The sequence below is a fragment of the Carcharhinus amblyrhynchos genome, chromosome 18, assembly GCF_965287045.1.
Source record: "Carcharhinus amblyrhynchos chromosome 18, sCarAmb.v2.hapA, whole genome shotgun sequence".
In the NCBI taxonomy this organism is placed as follows: domain Eukaryota; kingdom Metazoa; phylum Chordata; class Chondrichthyes; order Carcharhiniformes; family Carcharhinidae; genus Carcharhinus; species Carcharhinus amblyrhynchos.
The window spans coordinates 54,058,532-54,078,116 of NC_137341.1; the positions used below are offsets into that span (position 1 = coordinate 54,058,532).

At 42.5% G+C, this 19,585-nt stretch overlaps 1 protein-coding gene across 1 annotated transcript in view; it reads left to right on the forward strand.

Moving 5' to 3' along the window:
* xylt1 (xylosyltransferase I) overlaps window positions 1-19,585 on the forward strand; it is a 310,055-nt gene that overhangs the window by 194,213 nt on the left and 96,257 nt on the right. The window contains exon 10 of the mRNA XM_080206192.1: window positions 775-977. Coding sequence (XP_080062318.1) covers window positions 775-977 — 203 coding nt within the window. The remainder of the gene's footprint in view (window positions 1-774; window positions 978-19,585) is intronic.

Consider the following 19,585-nt stretch of genomic DNA (forward strand, 5'->3'; position numbering starts at 1 on the left):
CAGCATCCCATTCGCCTTCCTGACCACCTGCTGCACCTGCAGGCTGGGTTTTTGCGACTCATGCACAAGGACCCCGAGGTCCCTCTGCACCGTCGCCTGCTGCAGTTTTTCGCCACGTAAGTAATAGTCCTTCCTACCATTCTTCCTACCAAAGTGGACCACCTCACACTTGCCAACATTAAATTCCATTTGCCATTTCCTGGCCCATTCGCCCAGCCTATCTAGATCCTTCTGCAGACTCTCCACACCCTCCGCACAATTTGCCTTTCCCCCAATCTTGGTGTCATCAGCAAATTTCGACACCCTACACTCGGTTCCCTCCTCCAGATCATCTATATAAATGGTAAATAGCACACTGCTTTCAAATTGGGGAGGAGCACTGAATCTGCATGTAGTGCTCTGCTTGGCAGTATTTGAATGCCAGTAAACTTTATCCTATTGTCGGAGAGCTGACTGTCCTGTAATCGCTAATATTAAAATGTGGGCATTTTTTAAAACTACCATTTTAAATTTGGCATTGCACCAATTGCAGCTAAAAGAACAGTTGGTGTAAAACTGTACTGCAGTGAAAATTGTTTCTGGAGCTGATGTCCCACTCGATGATGAGCCTGAGCTGCTCCCAGTTCAGTGATGGGCAGACTGCACATCTTATGACAAGGAAATAACCAGCTGTGACAAGGCAATCTAAACATGCAGATGAATGGGTCTGTCAGATAACTTGCTTCAAAAAAAATGTATTTACTCCCAATTAACTATGATTTATTCTGTTTTAAGCGATCGAACTATCTGCACAGGGATGTATTACAGTTTGCTAGCCAGTACCCAAATGTGCGGGTGACGCCCTGGCGAATGGCCACCATATGGGGTGGGGCAAGTCTGCTGACTATGTACCTGCAGAGCATGCGGGATCTCCTGGAAATGAAAGACTGGTCCTGGGATTTCTTCATCAACCTAAGTGCTGCTGATTACCCCATAAGGTATGCAAACGCGCAAGTATCTGCACCTACACTTTGTCGAATAGTCTAAGGGAACCTGACCATCAGGCAGGGGGTGTCAATACTAAACAGTACAGTTTGACAGGGCCTACCAATAGAAGGAAGTGCTGGTCTGCATGAGTGTTATGAATTAGGACTGGGCTGCATGTTTTCAAGCACATTGGATATCATTTCCTCAGGCTCCAGTGAAGTTTGTTCAATCGGAGAGGTTCAAGCACAGATTGAACAGGATGGGATGATGCAACTGAGTGTAGTCACCGTGAATCCTTCATTAGTACTTTCATAACTGGCTACCACTACCACCTAGAAAGACAAGGGCAGCAAGTGTAAGAGCCTCTCCCAAGTCACACGCCATCCTGACTTAGAATGATATCATTGTTCCTTCACTGGCACTGGGTCAATATCCAGGAACTCCCTAACAGCAGCATGGGTGTACCTACACCACATGGCCTGTAAAGACTCAAGAAGACAACTCAGTGAGCACAGTTACAGATAGGCCACAAATGCTGAGCTTGCTCACGACACCCAGAATTTAAAAAATGCATGGATCTTCGGTATTTAATTTTAATTGCTATTTTGAATCAAAAATAGATTTTTGTTCTAAACCATTAACTGGTTAAGTGTGTATGAGTAAAATGATTCCCTTAAATATCTGTGATATTGTAATGGAAGAATCAGTTAGATGGGCTGAGTGGCCTCCCTCACCTGTGCCTGTTCCTGCACCAAATGGTTATTTTTTGTCTTAAACCACACAGACCTACTGTACATCAAGGGAAATTATTCCTTTCTTGTCATAAAAACCTACCTTGTGCTGTTCAAGGCTCCTGACAGAAAGTTTAAACATAGAACATAGAACATAGAACATTACAGCGCAGAACAGGCCCTTCGGCCCACGATGTTGCGCCGACCAGTTACAAAAACAATGACCCACTAGCCTATACCAATCCCTTTTCGTCCATAAACCTATCCAGAGATCTCTTAAACGCCCCCAAACTAGACGCATCTACAACTGCAGCAGGCAGGGCATTCCAATCCCTCACCACCCGCTGGGTAAAGAACCTACCCCTGACATCCGTCCTGTAGCTACCCCCCCTTAATTTAAAGTCATGCCCCCTCGTGCTAGCTTTCTCCATCCGAGGAAAAAGGCTATCACTATCCACCCTATCTAAACCTCTAATCATCTTATATGTTTCAATAAGATCCCCTCTTAGCCGCCTTCTTCCCAACGAAAACAACCCTAGATCCCTCAGTCTCTCCTCATAGGACCTCCCCACCATACCAGGCAACATCCTAGTAAACCTCCTCTGCACCCTCTCCAACGCCTCCACATCCTTCTTGTAATGCGGGGACCAGAACTGCACACAGTACTCCAAGTGCGGCCGCACTAGAGTAGTGTACAGTTGCAACATTACACTGCGACTCCTAAATTCAATCCCCCTACCAATAAACGCCAAGACACCGTACGCCTTCTTGACAACCTTATCTACTTGATTCCCAACTTTCAGGGATCTATGTACACACACACCTAGATCCCTCTGTTCATCCACACTATTCAAAGTCCTCCCGTTAGCCCTATACTCGACACATCTGTTGCTCCTACCAAAGTGAATTACCTCACACTTCTCCGCATTAAATTCCATCCGCCACCTCTCGGCCCAGCTCTGCAACCTATCTAAGTCTCCCTGCAGACTATGACACCCTTCCTCACAATCTACCACACCTCCAACTTTGGTGTCATCAGCAAATTTACTAATCCACCCAACTATACCCTCATCCAGATCATTAATAAAAATTACAAACAACAGTGGCCCCAAAACAGATCCCTGAGGCACACCACTCGTAACTGCACTCCATGATGAATATTTACCATCCACCACCACCCTCTGTCTCCTAGTTTAGTTTCTATTCCGCAAGATGTAACTCGTCACTATTCTTTATTCCTAAAATACACTCATTTATAATAAAAAACCCAGTCACCGGCCTTGTTTTTAGCGAATACATCAGCATAGCAGATCCTAAATATCACAACGGAGACAAACTCAAGTTAGAAATAGACAAAAATGCTTGGAATAAATGATGAAACCCAAACTATTTTCCCCAAATTTCAAATATGTTTGGTTGCATTTTTTTTAAATCCCCTGTTAAAATATCTGAATGAAACGACTTTCCTACTTATGAATTCAGTCTTCACAATCAGTTCAGAGTTACTAAAGGACCTCAATCAAAGTCACTGAAAGCTAATTTAGTGTGATGCAGCACTTTGCAACACGGGTGATTTCCAGCAGAAACCTCGACATTAAATCTCGAAGTTCATGCTGACTTAATAGAGCAGGTTAATAACTTTAATACCTGGACCTATTGATTCCTTCACCCTACTCTCCTCCGTTTATCACAAGGAGCAAGTCATCACATTTATCTGAGCTGATTCTGACTGTGAAACCTGCTGAGTCGGGAGTAATGATCGTTACCGTTTAAAGGTTATCCAGAGTGTTTGGATTGGAAACACCACGTTTGGTGTTGACTGTAGGCTTCACTTCATAAAATGGTTTCTCTGTTGCGTTTCTGTTGATATGTGCAGATGTTTACTGCTGAGCTCATTGCCATTGACTTCTGACAGTGCAAAGCAGGAAATTGATTTCCAACCAAGGCCATACAACCGGCAATTCTCTTTTACTGTGTTGCCTCATTCCACTAATGATACATCTAATGCAATGTTAGAAAATTGTGCCAAATTTTCTGTGTCTGTTGCTGGATGTGTTGCTTCACAGAGTGCTTTGACACTAGGCTGCAAAGCTTCACAGTGCCATAAAACAGCATGTGGCCTTCACCGCTGGACCAGTGCAAGGCTTCGAACACGTGGGAAAACTCCATTTGCATTTTTAATTTATCTATTCACGGGCGTGGGCATCACCAGTGAAACCGGCATTTATTGACCACCCCTAATTGTCCTTGACAGAGTGGTGATGAGCCACCGCCTGGAACCGTTGCGGTGAAGATGCTTCACTCAGAGCCCAGAGCTTTGAGAATAGCTTAAAATTTTAATCAAATTTCAGAGTGGAACAAGAGACCGATTGGTCTTGTCATTACAAACCAGAGGTCACTCACTGCTGTAGTCTAAAAGTAACTATCCCACTTCAATGCCAGAGACTGTCACCAGTATTTACACTGTGTAACTGCACTCATTTAGTATTTTAACAAGAGTTCTTCCTAATCCAATATGTTTCTAATAATAAACTCCATTCAAATATCAAAGGGCTGTTTTTTGTTTCAGAACACATTAGCCAAAAGCAGCCCCAGTTAGTTAGTCACCATCTTTGAGCTAAAATCAAGAAATGATTGATATATTCTCCAGAGCTATATCTGCTTCTTGCTCCTAATTTGTATTCCACACAATATCTGTCTTGACGTCAGTAATTGATGCAGTTTGGCCATCTTCAACATGACTTTCACTTGTAATACTTAATGTTATCAAACAGTGCCGTCATCCATCCCCGACTACATCACCAACCCTACCCACTGGTACTACTTCACTTGAACGCTGAGTCTTCCAGCTGTATCTGTGGATTGATGAATGATTTTGTTTTCTCAGCTGTGGGATCTGATAGGTCTATTTCAATTCTGACATGACATTATGCATTTACTTGCAACAGGAACAGATACAACTGAAAGGAAGTATGTCACCAAAGTTACTCATGTAAAATTTGGGTTTCTAAGACTAAATGTTTAGCCAAAATGTGGAATTTTACACAAGTAAGAGTTTCAATGGCTGGAAATCCACTGTCTCCCATCACTATTGCAGTGTAAGCAGGTCAGAGATTGTTTCCACCAGCCCTGCCCCCAAACTCAGTGCAAGAGGAGCCAAAAATTATTTTTAATATTAAATTTTTATTGATCTCCATAGGGACAAATAATAATTTGTATGCAGGAAGTTCAATAAATTTATCAACTTCATCAAAATGAAAGCCATATATACAGCTTTATTCAGTTTCTTTCAGAGCACAGAAAATAATTCTACTTAGCAACAAAGCATACATTCAATGTATATTTAAACCCATAAACCACCCCCCCACTTGTCTTTAGAACCAAATAACCCCTCCCAATCTGTATCTTGAATGGCATCATCATATGGTTCATCAGCATGATCTTCAATTGCATCATCATTGGCCATAGCGTTCCACAGATAATCATCTCCTGTACCATCCAAGTGCATCGGATATCCCGCGTTTCCTGAATGATTTGTCGACAGTCTCTGTTCTGATTTCCTCCCAGTTCTCTACAGCTGATTCAAACAGGGTAGCAAATATCGGAACCTATACGCTGCCTCCTTTGGTGAAGGCTGTCTTTCCTCGAGTCATCCAGCCAGTCATCCACTCATTCCACTTTTCCCTCAAAGGTTTGCATAATCCTCCTTGTCAGAAACTCCAAACTTCTCTTGGCCATATTTTCAAGCCATTTTCATCCATCCGTTCTTCATCATGAATGTGGATGACTACTGCTTTGGGAATTGTTTTTGGAAGGTTTTTCTCTTGATTTGATTTGATTTATTATTGCCACATGTATTAGTATACAGTGAAAAGTATTGTTTCTTGCGCGCTATACAGACTGTTCATAGAGAAGGAAACGAAAGAGTGCAGAATGTAGTGCTGCAGTTATAGCTAGGGTGTAGAGAAAGATCAACTTAGTGCGTGGTAGGTCCATTCAAAAACCTAATACAGCAGGGAGGAAACCGTTCTTGAGTCGTTTGGTACATGATCTCAGACTTCTGTATCTTTTTTCTGTTGGAAGAAAGTGGAAGAGAGAATATCCGGGGTGTGTGGAGTCCTTAATTATGCAGGATGCATTTCCGAGATATCAGGAAGAGTCAATGGATGGGACACTGGTTTGTGTGATGGACTGGGCTTCATTCACCCTTTGTAGTTTCTTGGGATCTTGGGCAGAGTAGGAGCCATACCAAGTTGTGATACAACCAGAAAGAATGCTTTCTATGGTGCATTTGTAAACGTTGGTGAGAATTGAGCTGACATGCCAAATTTCCTTAGTCTTCTGAGAAAGTAGAGGTGTTGATGGGCTTTCTTAACTATAGTGTCAGCATGGGGGGACCAGGACAGGTTATTGGTGATCTGGACACTGAACCAACTCAGTGACACAGGATTGTCCATGGATTCAGCAACACAGGGCTATCCAACTCGGGGATGGAGGCAGGAACGGGTCTGCCACGGCACAGTGGTGAACAGCATGTCAGGAGCAGCGCAGCGCTATAGCGGCAAAGCTTTACTGCACTTTCCCTGGAGTCTCTGGTGAACTGAGGCCTGCCTTGTGCACATCACTCATTAGCAACCGGATTTTAGACGTACGTGATTTCCTGCTGGTGTGATACAAGATTGAAAAGCCTGATGGGACACTGGTGGTCAGCTATTTTAATGAGCATTCATGAGATGCAAATGATATTCATGCCATCAGCCAGTGTGAAGACACGCTATTGGGAGAATTGATTTTCCATTGGCAAGTTTCCGACTTTTTGGCTCCAGCGAGATTCTCCCTTCCGCAGGCAGGTTGGGAGTATTCCGCCCATGTGTTCATGTACAGACAAGGAGCTGAACTGCTGCCTCCGGTGGTATTGCTATTCTCTGATTCACCAGGGTGAGTTTGGTATCAGCAGCAAACGGCTGCAAGTACAAATAACTTAGACTTTGTGGCTAAAAGTTGCAGTCAACTTATACCCGAGCTCTATGAAGAATGAATGTTTTATTTTTGGCCAAAGTCAGGATCAAGATCCACCATTACTTCAATATATACGGCAATTGAAACGTTGGTTTTCACTCGACTTGGTGATCACTGGCTGTTCAAAGTGCATCATCGCACTCACCATGTCATGTATTGTGGTCTATTTGATTGTAACTCCAGGGTATCTAGATAACCCTGGACATACACTTATCACTGCACCCCCTTGTGAAAAGGCCACTGGTAATTACTTGGATTCATCAACCTACTGTGGGCTTCTTTGACTCTGTATCAAGCTCCGTTGAGCCATAACAGAAGGCACATCAAATGCTAATGGTAAGCACGCTAACTCACTGACATATGAAGAAGTTTCTACAATGTTAATGAACATGGACAAATATTACCACTGTATTGATGATCATAAATTAGCTTTCACATCTTTCTTGCCTGGTATTAGTCAGTTTGTTTAACTGTGCCATCTTTAACCACAGTGGGTGCCAGTTAACCTGACACAGGATATTTATATATGCCAAGGAACATGTATATGCTTCACAGCTATTTTGGGTTGTGCACTAATTGGTACTGAAGCCTCCTGCTTGCATTTTTAAGGATAAAACATTTCTAAGCAGCTACAATTTTCGTGTAGTCAGTTTTCCTCAAAGTATGCTTTATGGTGGGATCTCGGTTTGTATGCGGGAACCAGTATACATGTAAATTGGATCCCAATTATGTTTTGACACAAGTAACCTACAAAGCCTGTCAGGCTGATTACTGTAATGCGGTCCTTTTTTTTGAAAGGATGATCCCTCGGAAGCTGATCTCTCTACACAGCGGTTCAGTCTCTGATTATGCCAGACCTTCTGTATTCAAGGAGGACGCTGTTCCATGCACACAGAATGGAGACATTTTGTTGACCCCATTTAAGAAATTAATCATGAATTCACTTCTTCACATGTCACTGAGTTAGTGTGCTTACCATTAGCGTTTGATACGCCTTCTGTTATGGCTCAACGGAGCTAGATACAGAGTCAAAGAAGCCTACAGTAGGTTGTAATTGTGCCCTGAAGATACTGACCCAGTTTTAATGACACTGGACAATGTCTTGACATATTTTTCATTTTCCGCACAGGTGAGTTGAACAAGGAATCTTTAGACATTGTGAATTTTTTTTTGCGGCATTTCTGAGAGCTCCTTGAATGGTTGTTATGTTGTGCACTTGGTAGATGAACCCGCAGTTACTTCTGTAATCCTGGTCATCGGTTTTGCATTGGATCTTTTGCTGCCTAGCATTCCACAAAATATAATTTAATAAAAGGATCAATTTATAGCAGAGCTAAATATTCCATCTGTGAGCAGGTCATCCTCATCCTGTGTTAAAATGACAAAACAACTGACTGGCTGATAGATTGCACAGAATGAGGCCATTCAGCTCTTTGTGTCCATAATGGATTTTTTTAAATGAATCCCACTTTGCTACTCTTTCTCCATAGAGAAGGAAATATCCCCTGTTCAATTGCCTTTAGAAAGTTTGAATTTGATTTAATTTGATTTATTATTGTCACATGTATTAGTATACAGTGAAAAGTGTTTTTTGTGCACTATACAGACAAAGTGTAAAGAAGGAAAGGAGAGAGTCAGAATGTAATGTTACAGTCATAGTTAGGGTGTAGAGAAAGCTTAACCTAATGCAAGGTATGTCCATTCAAAAGTCCATTCAAAAGATACGTTGCAAGAAAGGATGTCCCAAAGCATGCTACTCTAGGGAGACCATGCAGACGCTACGACAACGGATGAATGAACGTCGCTCGACAATCACCAGGCAAGATTGTTCCCTTCCTGTTGGCGAACACTTCAGTGGTCACGGACATTCAGCCTCTGACCTTCGGGTAAGCATTCTCCAAGGCGGCCTTCAGGACACATGACAGCGCAGAGTCGCTGAGCAGAGACTGATAGCCAAGTTCCGCACACATGAGGACGGTCTCAGCAAGGATCTTGGGTTCATGTCACACTATCTGTAACCCCCGTGACTTGCCTGGGTTTGCAAAACCTCACTTACTGTACTGTCTGGAGACAATACACATCTCTTTAACCTGTGATCAGTGCTCCTTCCACTCACATTGTTGGCCACTTTAAGACTTGAACAGCAGGTTAGGTGTAAAGATTCACATTCTAACCAGTAATCTGTAAACTGTCTGTGCTTTACATGCTCTGTCTGAGGCCAGAACTCTCCATTCACCTGACGAAGGGACTAACCCCGAAAGCTAGTGAGTTTACTATCAAATAAATCGGTTGGACTTAAACCTGGTGTTGTCAGACTTTTTATTGTATTCAAAAGTCTGACAGCAGCAGGGAAAAAGCTGTTCTTGAGTTGGTTGGTTCATGATCTCAGACTTTTGTATCTTTTTCCCAACGGAAGAAGGTGGAAGAGAGAATGTCCGGGGTGCGTGAGGTCCTTGATTACACTGGCTGCTTTTCCGAAGCAGCAGAAAGTGTGCACAGTATCAATGGATGGGAGGCTGCTCTGAACGATGGGTTGGGCTTCATTCATGATCATTTGTAGTTTCTTGCGATCTTGGACAGTTGTTATTGAATCTGCTTTTGCCCCCCCTTTACCCAGTACTATCCAAATCAGCATAACTCACTGCCTAAAGAAAATTCTTCTCATCTCCAGCTCCCCCCAAATGTTTTGCCAGTTGTTTTAAATGCATGTCCTCTGGTGATCTGCCTTCCTGTCAGTGGAAACAGGAGCTTTCTCTATCTTTCAAAACTCTTAACATATTGCAGTTGTATAGAACTTCAGTGAGGCCACAACTGGAACACTGTGTATGTCTCTGGTCACTACATAATCAGAAGAATGTGATTGCACTGGAGGGGATGCAGAGGAGATTCACCAGGATGCTGCCTGGGATGGATATGAATAGAGGTTGGATAGGCTTGGGTTGTTTTCATTGGAGCAGAGAAGACTGAGGGGTGACCTGATCGAGATGTATAAGATTGAGGGGCACGGACAGAGTGGTTAGGGATCAGCTGTTCCCTTGCGTTGAAGGGTCAGTCATGAGGGGACATAGGTTCAAGGTGAGGGGCAGGAGGTTTAGGGGAATGTGAGGAGAAGAATTTTTACGCAGAGGGTGGTGAATGCGCTTTCTGGGAGGGTGGTAGGGAAAGGTTGCCTCACTTCCTTTAAAAAGTACCTGGATGAGCTCTTGGCACCATCATAACATTCAGGGCTGTGGACCAAGTGCTGGCAAGTGGGACTAAGTGGCAGTTCAGATGTTTTTTGCATGTCAGCACAGATTTGATGGACTGAAGGGCCTCTTCAGCACTGTATGATTCTATGATCACTATTTATCTCCCTTTACATTTCTCTGTTTGAATAATTCCAATTTCTCATGTCTTTCAACTTAACTGAAATCCTTTATCCTTGGTACATTTTAATAAATCGCTATTGCACACTCTCCAAAGCCAGAATCTCCTTCCTAAAGTTCCTGTTTCTGTCAAATGTATTGAATACATTTATTTTATCAACCAATCCCATGATAAGCTTTAAAAGAGCAAAGTTATAGCCAACTAAAGGTAGAATAAGTGTTAGCAAAATCAGGAATGAAAGTTTAATGTATTTCCATCACACTCCTCTATCTCCTTTTTAAATAGAAGCATTAGCACAATTAAAATAATTAATAACTGGAGGAAATTTCATCCCGGTGTAGTACTGAAATGCATGCAATATAATATTAAAAATAAGGAGGTAACATATACTCAGCAGAGAAATATTTCATCCGAAACACCAACCAAAAAATATACAAGATTTATTTCCTGGGCCTGGAACATCATTGCACCTACTCTTTCAAAACAATAAGAACATAAGAAATAGGAGCAGGAGTAGGCCATCTAGCCCCTCGAGCCTGCCCCGCCATTCAATAAGATCATGGCTGATCTGAAGTGGATCAGTTCCACTTTCCAGCTTTCTTCCCATAACCCTTAATTCCCTTGTCTATGAGAAACCTATCTACCCGTGACTTAAGTATATTTAGCGAGGTAGCCTCCACCACTTCAACGGGCAGAGAATTCCAGAGATTCACCACCCTTTGAGTGAAGAAGTTCCTCCTCAACTCCGTTCTAAACTGCTCCCCCCTTATCTTGAGGCTGTGCCCTCTAGTCCTGCTGTCCTTTCTAAGCGGGAAGAATCTCTCTACCTCTACCCTATCCATCCCTTTCATTATCTTATACGTCTCTATAAGATCCCCCCTCATCCTTCTAAACTCCAACGAGCACAGACCCAGTCTATTTAGTCTCTCTTCATAGTCCAACCCCCTCATCTCCGGTATCAGCTGAGTGAACCTCCTCTGCACTCCCTCCAAGGCCAATATATCCTTGCGCAAGTGCGGCGACCAAAACTGCACACAGTACTCCAGCTGCGGCCTCACCAGTACCCTGTACAGTTGCAGCAAGACCCCCCTATTTTTATATTCTATCCCCCTCGCTATAAAGGCCAGCATTCCATTCGCCTTCTTGATCACCTGCTGCACCTGCAGACTGGGTTTCTGCGACTCGTGCACAAGGACCCCCAGGTCCCTCTGCACCGTAGCATGCTGCAGCTTTTCGCCCTTTAAACAGTAATCCCTCCTACTATTATTTCTGCCAAAGTGGATAACCTCACACTTGCTAACATTGTACTCCATCTGCCAGGTCCTCGCCCACTCGCTCAGCCTATCCAGATCCCTCTGCAGACTTTCCACACCCTCCACACAATTTGCTTTTCCACTCATCTTTGTGTCATCAGCAAATTTCGTCACCCTACACTCAGCCCCCTCCTCCAGATCGTCTACATATATGGTAAATAGCTGAGGCTCCAGCACCGATCCCTGCGGCACTCCACTAGTCGCCAAAACAATTTGCCCCAAATTGGCCAAACCAGTGGAAAAGATTAATTTTAAATTTCAAGTGCTAATTATGTCAGTTCAACTCCTGCTTTTCCAATATTTTGTGCTTGTTCAAAAATCATTAAGCTGGAAGCTGCCCCACCCCCACACCTTTTACAAAACTCACCAAACTCCCAGAGCAAATTAATCATTATCAAACATTTCTGTTAGTTGTGTTTGTTTACAGGCCCTCCAGGAGATGCTTAATCTCCACCTTTATCTTCAGCACAAAAACACCGAGAAGCATTTTTTAAAGCTTTCAACTTTTTAAATACAATTTGTGAAGAAATTGGCTATTGTACACCAGTATAACTAGTAACCTGCCTATTGTACACCGATACAACTAGTAACCTGGCTACGAGTAAACTGCCTATTGTACACCAATATAACTAGTAATCTGCCTATTGTGCACCAATACAACTAGTAAACTGGCTACAGTACACAAATGTAACTAGTAACCTGGCTATAGTACACAAATGTAACTAGTAACCTAGCTATTGTACACCAGTATAACTAGTGACCTGGCTACTGTACACCAAAATAATTAGTAACCTGGCTACTGTATACCAAAATAACTAATAAAGTAAACTAATTCCTGTAATTAGTAAACTAACTATGTTACACCAAAGGAAACTCATTTTCAGTTATTTAAAATTGGGTTAATCCCATGGATGGAGCAGATACTTACAATGTGTGTTTCTAATGATTAAACTCACTTTCAGCCAAATCAGGGAAACTTTTGAATAAATTGAGAAATACTTTAAAGCCATTTTTAATAAGGAAGTTGTGGTCTAAAATGCTGCTCAGCAATGCAACCAAACAAAGGGAATTTTATGTGTGACCATATCCAAATAAGTTAGTTGTTACCTCTCCACTTACATCATACCTTTTTTAAAATTCATTTTCAGGATGTCTCTTATTTGTCCTTATTTATTGACTCAAGTTCAATGACCCGGAATTGGTCAGACACTTGGGCCTGTTTTAGCAATGTTGGCTGAGGGATAAATATTGACCAGGGGAATCTCCCTCCTGTTCTGCCGAGTGTCATAGGATCCTAATGTCCATTTGAGAGGGCACTCAGAGGCCCGATTTAATATTTTATCTGAAAGACAGCAAAACTGCACTAGTGCCAGCCGAGATAGTGTATTTGAGTTCCACTGTCTTCTGACCCAGATGGGTGTTGTCATTGAGCTATGGGTGACATCTGACAGGAGCCAGCGTTGGATTTGCCACTCAGCTGGTGATGGCGATTCCTGGGTTCCTTTGGGAATTGTGTTCAATTTTCTAAGTATAGGTTTGGGCTCCATGCTGCCCCTAAACATCTCAATGCATAGAAGGGTTGAAAGTCTTATGCACATGCCCTATCTTCAGGAGGAACAGTAGCACAGTGGTTAGCACTGCTACCTCACAGCGCCAGGGACCCGGGTTCGATTCCTAGCTTGGGTCACTGTCTGTGTGGAGTTTGCACGTTCTCCCTGTGTCCGTGTGGATTTCCTCCGGGTGCTTCAATTTCATCCCACACCCCAAAGATGTGCAGATTAGGTGGATTGGCCATGCTAAATTGCCCCTTAGTGTCAGGGGGACTAGCTAGGATAAATGCAAGAGGTTGTGGGAGAGGGCCTTGGTGGGATTATGGTTGGTGCAGACACGATGGGTCGAATGGCCTCCTTCTGCATTGTAGGATTCTATGATCTTCATTCCATGCAGAAATATTTTCCCCAATCACCAGACGGTAATGGACATTAGGATCCTATGACACTCGGCAGAACAGGAGGGAGATTCCCCTGGTCAATATTTATCCCTCAGCCAACATTGCTAAAACAGGCCCAAGTGTCCCACCAATTCTGGGTCATTGGATTTGAGTCACCAAATAAGGGCAAATAAGAACATGATGCTACCCTGAGTTTCCAATGACAAAATATAGCACATCTGTCCCAAATATTTAACCTACTGCGTTCCCTGGTTTTGAGACAGCAGAGTGAGGTGGTGTATAAAAGCCCAGAGTTACTCAATTTCCTGTCTGAGTTGTGGAAAGGGTTCTGGGGTAAAAGTGTTAATTTTGAAGTTAACATAACTGGAGAAGTCTGTTTAAATAAAGTCAGCATTTAAACCACTGGAGTGGAAAGTGACATTGCAGCAGGATGTGAGACAGGTGAACTGATCGTCTTTATTCAGCGTTTGATTTGAATGGATTTATTATTGTCACATGTAATAACATATACTGAAAAGTATTGTTTCTTGTGCGCTATATGACAAAGCATACCAGTCATAGAGAAGAAAAGGAGAGAGTGTAGAATGTAATGTTACAATCATGGCTAGGATGTAGAAAAGGGTCAACTTAATGCAAGCTAGGTCCATTCAAAAGTCTGACAGCAGCAGGGAAGAAGCTGTTCTTGAGTTGGTTAGTACATGACCTCAGACCTTTGTATCTTTGTCCCGACGGAAGAAGGTGGAAGAGAGAATGTCCGGGGTGCTTGGGGTTCTTGATTATGCTGGCTACTTTTCTGAGGCAGCGGGAAGTGCAGACAGAGTCACTGGATGAGAGGCTGGTTTGAGTGATGGACTGGGCTTCATGGCCCTGTGTAGTCTTTGTCGGTCTTGGCCAGAGCAAGAGCCCTACCAAGCTGTGATACAACCAGAAGGAATGCTTTCTATGGTGCATCTGTAGAAGCTGGTTAAAGTCGTGGCCACTTTCGTGCCTCTAAGGTTGTCAAGCCTACAGGATTGTCTTAGAGTTTCCAGGAACTGAATGTTAAACTCCGAGCCACGACTGTGAGCTCCCCAGGAGGTTAATCAGTAAGGTGATTTTTTTTTCATTTCCTTTGGTAATAGAAAGATTGAGGAATGAAGATTGTTTGTTGTGCAAGGGCAGCTGGAATTGGAAGACTTTGTGATAGCTTCCAGGAATGAGGTCAAGCAATGTTGCCAACCCTACTCTGATTCAGTCTTGTTTTAGCTTATTTCTATTAATGTACACTCTTGGAAAAACATCAACCTATTTTTAAGGAATTGGTTACTCAGCATAGAGTGGGGGAATCTCAGTCATAATATCTTTGAAGGAGTGAGGCCATTATCCATGGTCAGAATTTTAATGACTAAGAGTTGCTTTACTATTACTAGGCTGTTTGTTCCACCTCACTCTTTTTAATACTCTCTCCCAATACCTTTCTGCACAATTAAATCTAAAACCCCCAATAAAGTCAGCATGATCTGCCCAACCTCGATGGCATTGTCACTGAAGACTGATTTCAACATTCTTTTTTATACTTGTTTTATTCTGAGACGCTGATAGCAGTTCAGAATCATGTTTTCAAATGCAGTTCAACATAAACATTTTGTGGCAATGGATTTATCTTAAAATGACTCCCTGTGGTGTTTTCAGCCAGAACTTTAAAGTCTGCATGAGGAAAAGCAGAGTGATCAGGCACCAAGTTATGGTTCCCTAGTGGGCCAAATGAATCAAATCAGCAATATTATCACCTAAATGGGACACTTGTGTGTACTAAACCGTAAAGGATGGGTTTGACTCTGGTTGTCATGTTGTGCGCTGGATACAGCTGCTTTTACATAAAGTTCTTCCCTTTTTGCAGTCATTAACCTTATCGTTTTAATTATAGTCTTTAAAGCAGAGGCAGCATCACAGCTTTCCTTTCTGGACAGATTAGCAGAGCTGCAAATGTTGTCTGACAGGAAACAACACAAAATGCATGAGATGTTCTGTGGGTAATTTCCAAATATTTAATAAATCCAGCGCGGACAAGTTCTGCAGATTGGTTTAATGAAGTGCTATTCAAGGGTTGCACCATCTACTTGTCTCACAACGGCTGATGTACAGAGGCCCATCAGGCAGCTTTAGTGGGAGTTTTTTTTTTAGCAAGGAGAGATTTCTGACCCTCCGGTCCTGCAATGGCAGTTGTTGAAGTCATTCCAAGTGGAAGTACTGCTAAGTGCTCTTAGTAAATGGGCCTTCATGCTAGTGAGAGGGGGAGTTACTGAAGCAGCAAATGTGGAAATTTGCGCAGCTTAGAATGCAAAGCACAGTTTTCTTTGGCTGACAAATGGTGCAGACCACTTGAGGGCATGGAAACCACTTTAGTGAGCATGGGAGGAGCTTCTTCTTACAGTCATGAGGGCATTAACAAAGGCTGACAGGCAAATAGTTTGTGCAGAAACAGTTTCTTTGTTATAATTTGATGGTGAGTTTGACACAGTTTAGGATGGGTTTGGGACACATGGACAGAGGTTAGGCTTTAGAGAAATCCATAGATTTATTCCTTTCTGCAGAACTTCAGCAGTGTGAGTCCCCACAAGACCAGACTAGACTGTTCAATAAACATTATATCAAAGATAAAGTGAGAAAATGCAACGTCACTGTTAGTTGTGACAGTCTAGAGTAGAAATTTTGAATGGCGAACTTTGTATATGTAATAAGTCTTTGGACATAGAAGTGCCTTCACCAAAATCCCTTTATTTATGATTCCAGCAGCAGTACTCAGAGGGCTATCAGTCAGAGGAACTGACACACCCAGTTAAATACAAGGAAAAGACTCCCTTATTGGCCCATCAATTGACTCCTTAATCCGAGAGTTCATTTTCCAACAGACCAACCTCAGTGGCCTGATTGAAGTCATTACAGTATTTGGTCCCTTTCACTGGCTCTTACTACATTCCTGTATGCATTACTCTTTTTCTGCCATTAATCCACTTAGAGTAAATCATTTAAAATACATGGCATGACGCCTGCATGTAAATTGCATGCTCAGGGGATATAAGCGCACTAAATGCACCAAAGTGTGGATTGCCAGTGGAATATCTACTATCCTAATTCATGTTACCTTTGAAAATTATTAGGTGAGTAAGATTAGGTTAGTCTGGACAGCATTTAATGTGACAATAATGTGACAAATTTCCGTTAAAAGCCATGCCAAAGGACCAAAGCGTCAATCTAATGTATTAACAAATGAGTGTGCTCTCCTCTGCTGCTGAACATTCAGCCACATTTGAAGAGTGAAGGAAAAGGATCTATGTTGAACCACCCAAATGACTGAGACCCATAATTCAGGATGTAGCCACCTCAAGCAGAATTAGTCTTAGTCTTGCATACATGCCCCTACATTGTAGCCTTGGAGAGGTGGCAGACATTTCTAGTCTGACCTACATGAAAAAGAAAACAGACAAAAAGAATTGCCCTTGTATGACCTCTGGATCTCCTAAAGCACTCTACAGCTAATGAAGCATGGTCCCTGTTCTGATGTAGGGAATGTCTGTTTTAGACAACAAGCTCCCACAAACAGCAACGTGATAACGCCTGGATATTCTGTTTTCAAATGAGAACACAGGACACTGGGGAGAACTTTCTGCTCTTCTTCAAAATGGCGCCAAAGAGATCCTTTCCACTCATCTCAGAGGGAAGATGTGGCCTCACCTTAATATCTTGGGCCGAAGGGCCTGTTTCCTGTGCTGGCTTGTTCCTTATCTCACCAGAAAGCTGGCAACCCGACAATAACAGAGCTTCAGTGCTACGCTGGAATTTCAACCTCTTTTGGACTCAAAGGGGAGAGTCACTGTCAGACATCAGGAAGGGGATAGCCACTTTTTTGTATTCTGCCTGATTTGACGACTTCAACGATGTAAGGCTTGCAGTTTGGACGTGATGCATAGGGAAGTCAAAGATTTTGGGGGACAGGCAGAAAAGTGGAATTAAAGTCACAATCTGATCTGCCATGTCTTATTAAATGGCAAAGCAGCCTCAAGGGACTGAATGGCCTACTCCTCCTATTTGTTATGTCCTTGTGATAAAAAAGATGATGGAAAGCAAATGAGGTGATTATTTTAACAAGTGAAGAAGGAAAATGCATGTCCAGAGGAGCTGCAAATGGAAATAACACAGGGCAGCAACCCAGTTAGTTTTAAGTAAGAAGGACATAAGTAAAAAGTCAGCTTGAGGACTAGCACAGGCAGAACACCTTTGTTGCTTTCATACTGATGGGATTAGCGAAGTTTGTAATTCCCGTAAATATACTGAGTACTTTTCATCCAACTGTTTAATGTTTAATAAATTGCTCCAGTGACTTATAGCCAGTGTTCCAACAGAGTATTTCTCAATAGTTGAGTTTTGGTGATAGGTTTCTGTGGATGTCAGATAACTTGCTGAGTGGAATATTAACCCTTAGTTTGGCGAACAACCATAGCACGTCATACTCTTAATGAGGCTGTGGGAAATAAAACTGGCTGCACTGATGGGTAAATAGTTTACGTTTATTTATTGGTGTCACAAGTAGCCTTACATTAACTCTGCAGTGAGGCTACTGTGAAAATCCCCTACTCTCTGCACCCCAGCACCTGTTCGGGTACACAGAGAGAATTTAGCATGGCCAATGCACCTAACTTATCGGACTGTGGGAGGAAACCGGAGCATCCAGAGAAACCCACACAGAGACGGGGAAAATGTGCAGACTCCGCACAGACAGTGACCCAAGCCAGGAATTGAATGCAGGTCCCTAGCACTGTGAGGCAGCAGTGCTAACCAATGTGCCATCGTGCCACCCAAGAGGACCATCAACCTCATGTTTCCAATACTGAATTGCTATGGATCTCTGAAAACTGACACAGCTATGTAAGGGATGATGTTTCAGGGGCTCAAAGTGGAGTCATGTGATGTGTGAACCTGGATTGGTGCTGACACTTGCTCCAATTCTCTGACCCACGCCCAGTTCAATGAAAGATCTGCTTTGGTATTTAAGCCTCACAAAATGACCCCTACACCATCCAGCAAGCCATTCATAACCACAGAGTATTGACACAGTTCCCAGGATGTAGGCCTTTCTTCTCTTAATGCATTTTTTTATTTTTAATTCACCTGCTGCATAATGTATTAAAAATCCTTTGCATGCAGCCTGCCCAGAGAAAGTACAAAAGGTGGTGTTTCAAATAGATGGTACAAAAACAGACTCATAAGCTAGTAACATTTATTTATATTCAACTTTAATTATGGCTTGATGGCTCAGATATTCATTGAACAAGTGGCACAAGAGCCTAATTCAGTACAAAAATGGTGCGTCGGGTATTTATGCTTAGCACTTTGATTGTTCATGAAGCACTGTGCCGTTTCTCCCTGCTGGATTTTTACTATTTTTACATGCTGCATTATGGTGCAAATTACAGTTCTCAATGTTCTCCTTGCTGATTGTTAACACCCTGATTTAACATGTACATTGCAGGTTTGACAGTTAGCATGGCAATGTTGAATGTGAAACTATATGCAAGAACCTCTTTTAATCCGTGATGCATATATGATTTCCTATTCCTCACCTGCAAATTATTTCTTGATAAATTTGCAACTATCGTGCCTCACCATTCATCTTCAGTCTAAGCGTCACCACACAACAGCAGCCTGGATTATAATGGGTATCAGCCTGCTCTGCCTCAAAAAGATTGAATAAAAGCAGACCCATTATGTTCTCAGTACATTATATATATCTTTCCATATATTCTAAAAATAATAGATGCCCTGGAGTGATGTTGAAACTATAATCATCTCATTACTACCTTGTAATAGATTCTAAGGATCCATTATCCTACACACAACAAAAGAATGAGTTTATTAAGCAGACTGAAGTGGGTGGATTGACGGGTAACAGTTTCCATAGGAGCCTGTCAATGCCTAAGGTTCCAACTCCAGTTGGACACATTCCCAGAGGTATCATCAGATGTTGTTCCCACATCGAACTGCCTTGCCCACACTCCTACCCTATCACATCTGTTACTACAATTCACTCCCTTTGCCACCATCCCCATCTCGCAGCAAATGGAAAGCACACAGGCTTGCTTACGTGAATGAGTGATTGTTGACTGTCAGTTTTGGTCTTCATTCTATGTACAACTAATGAATAAAAGTCATTGAAGTCTTTACAATTATGACAGCTGTGATAAGGGAATTAGTAGCAAATT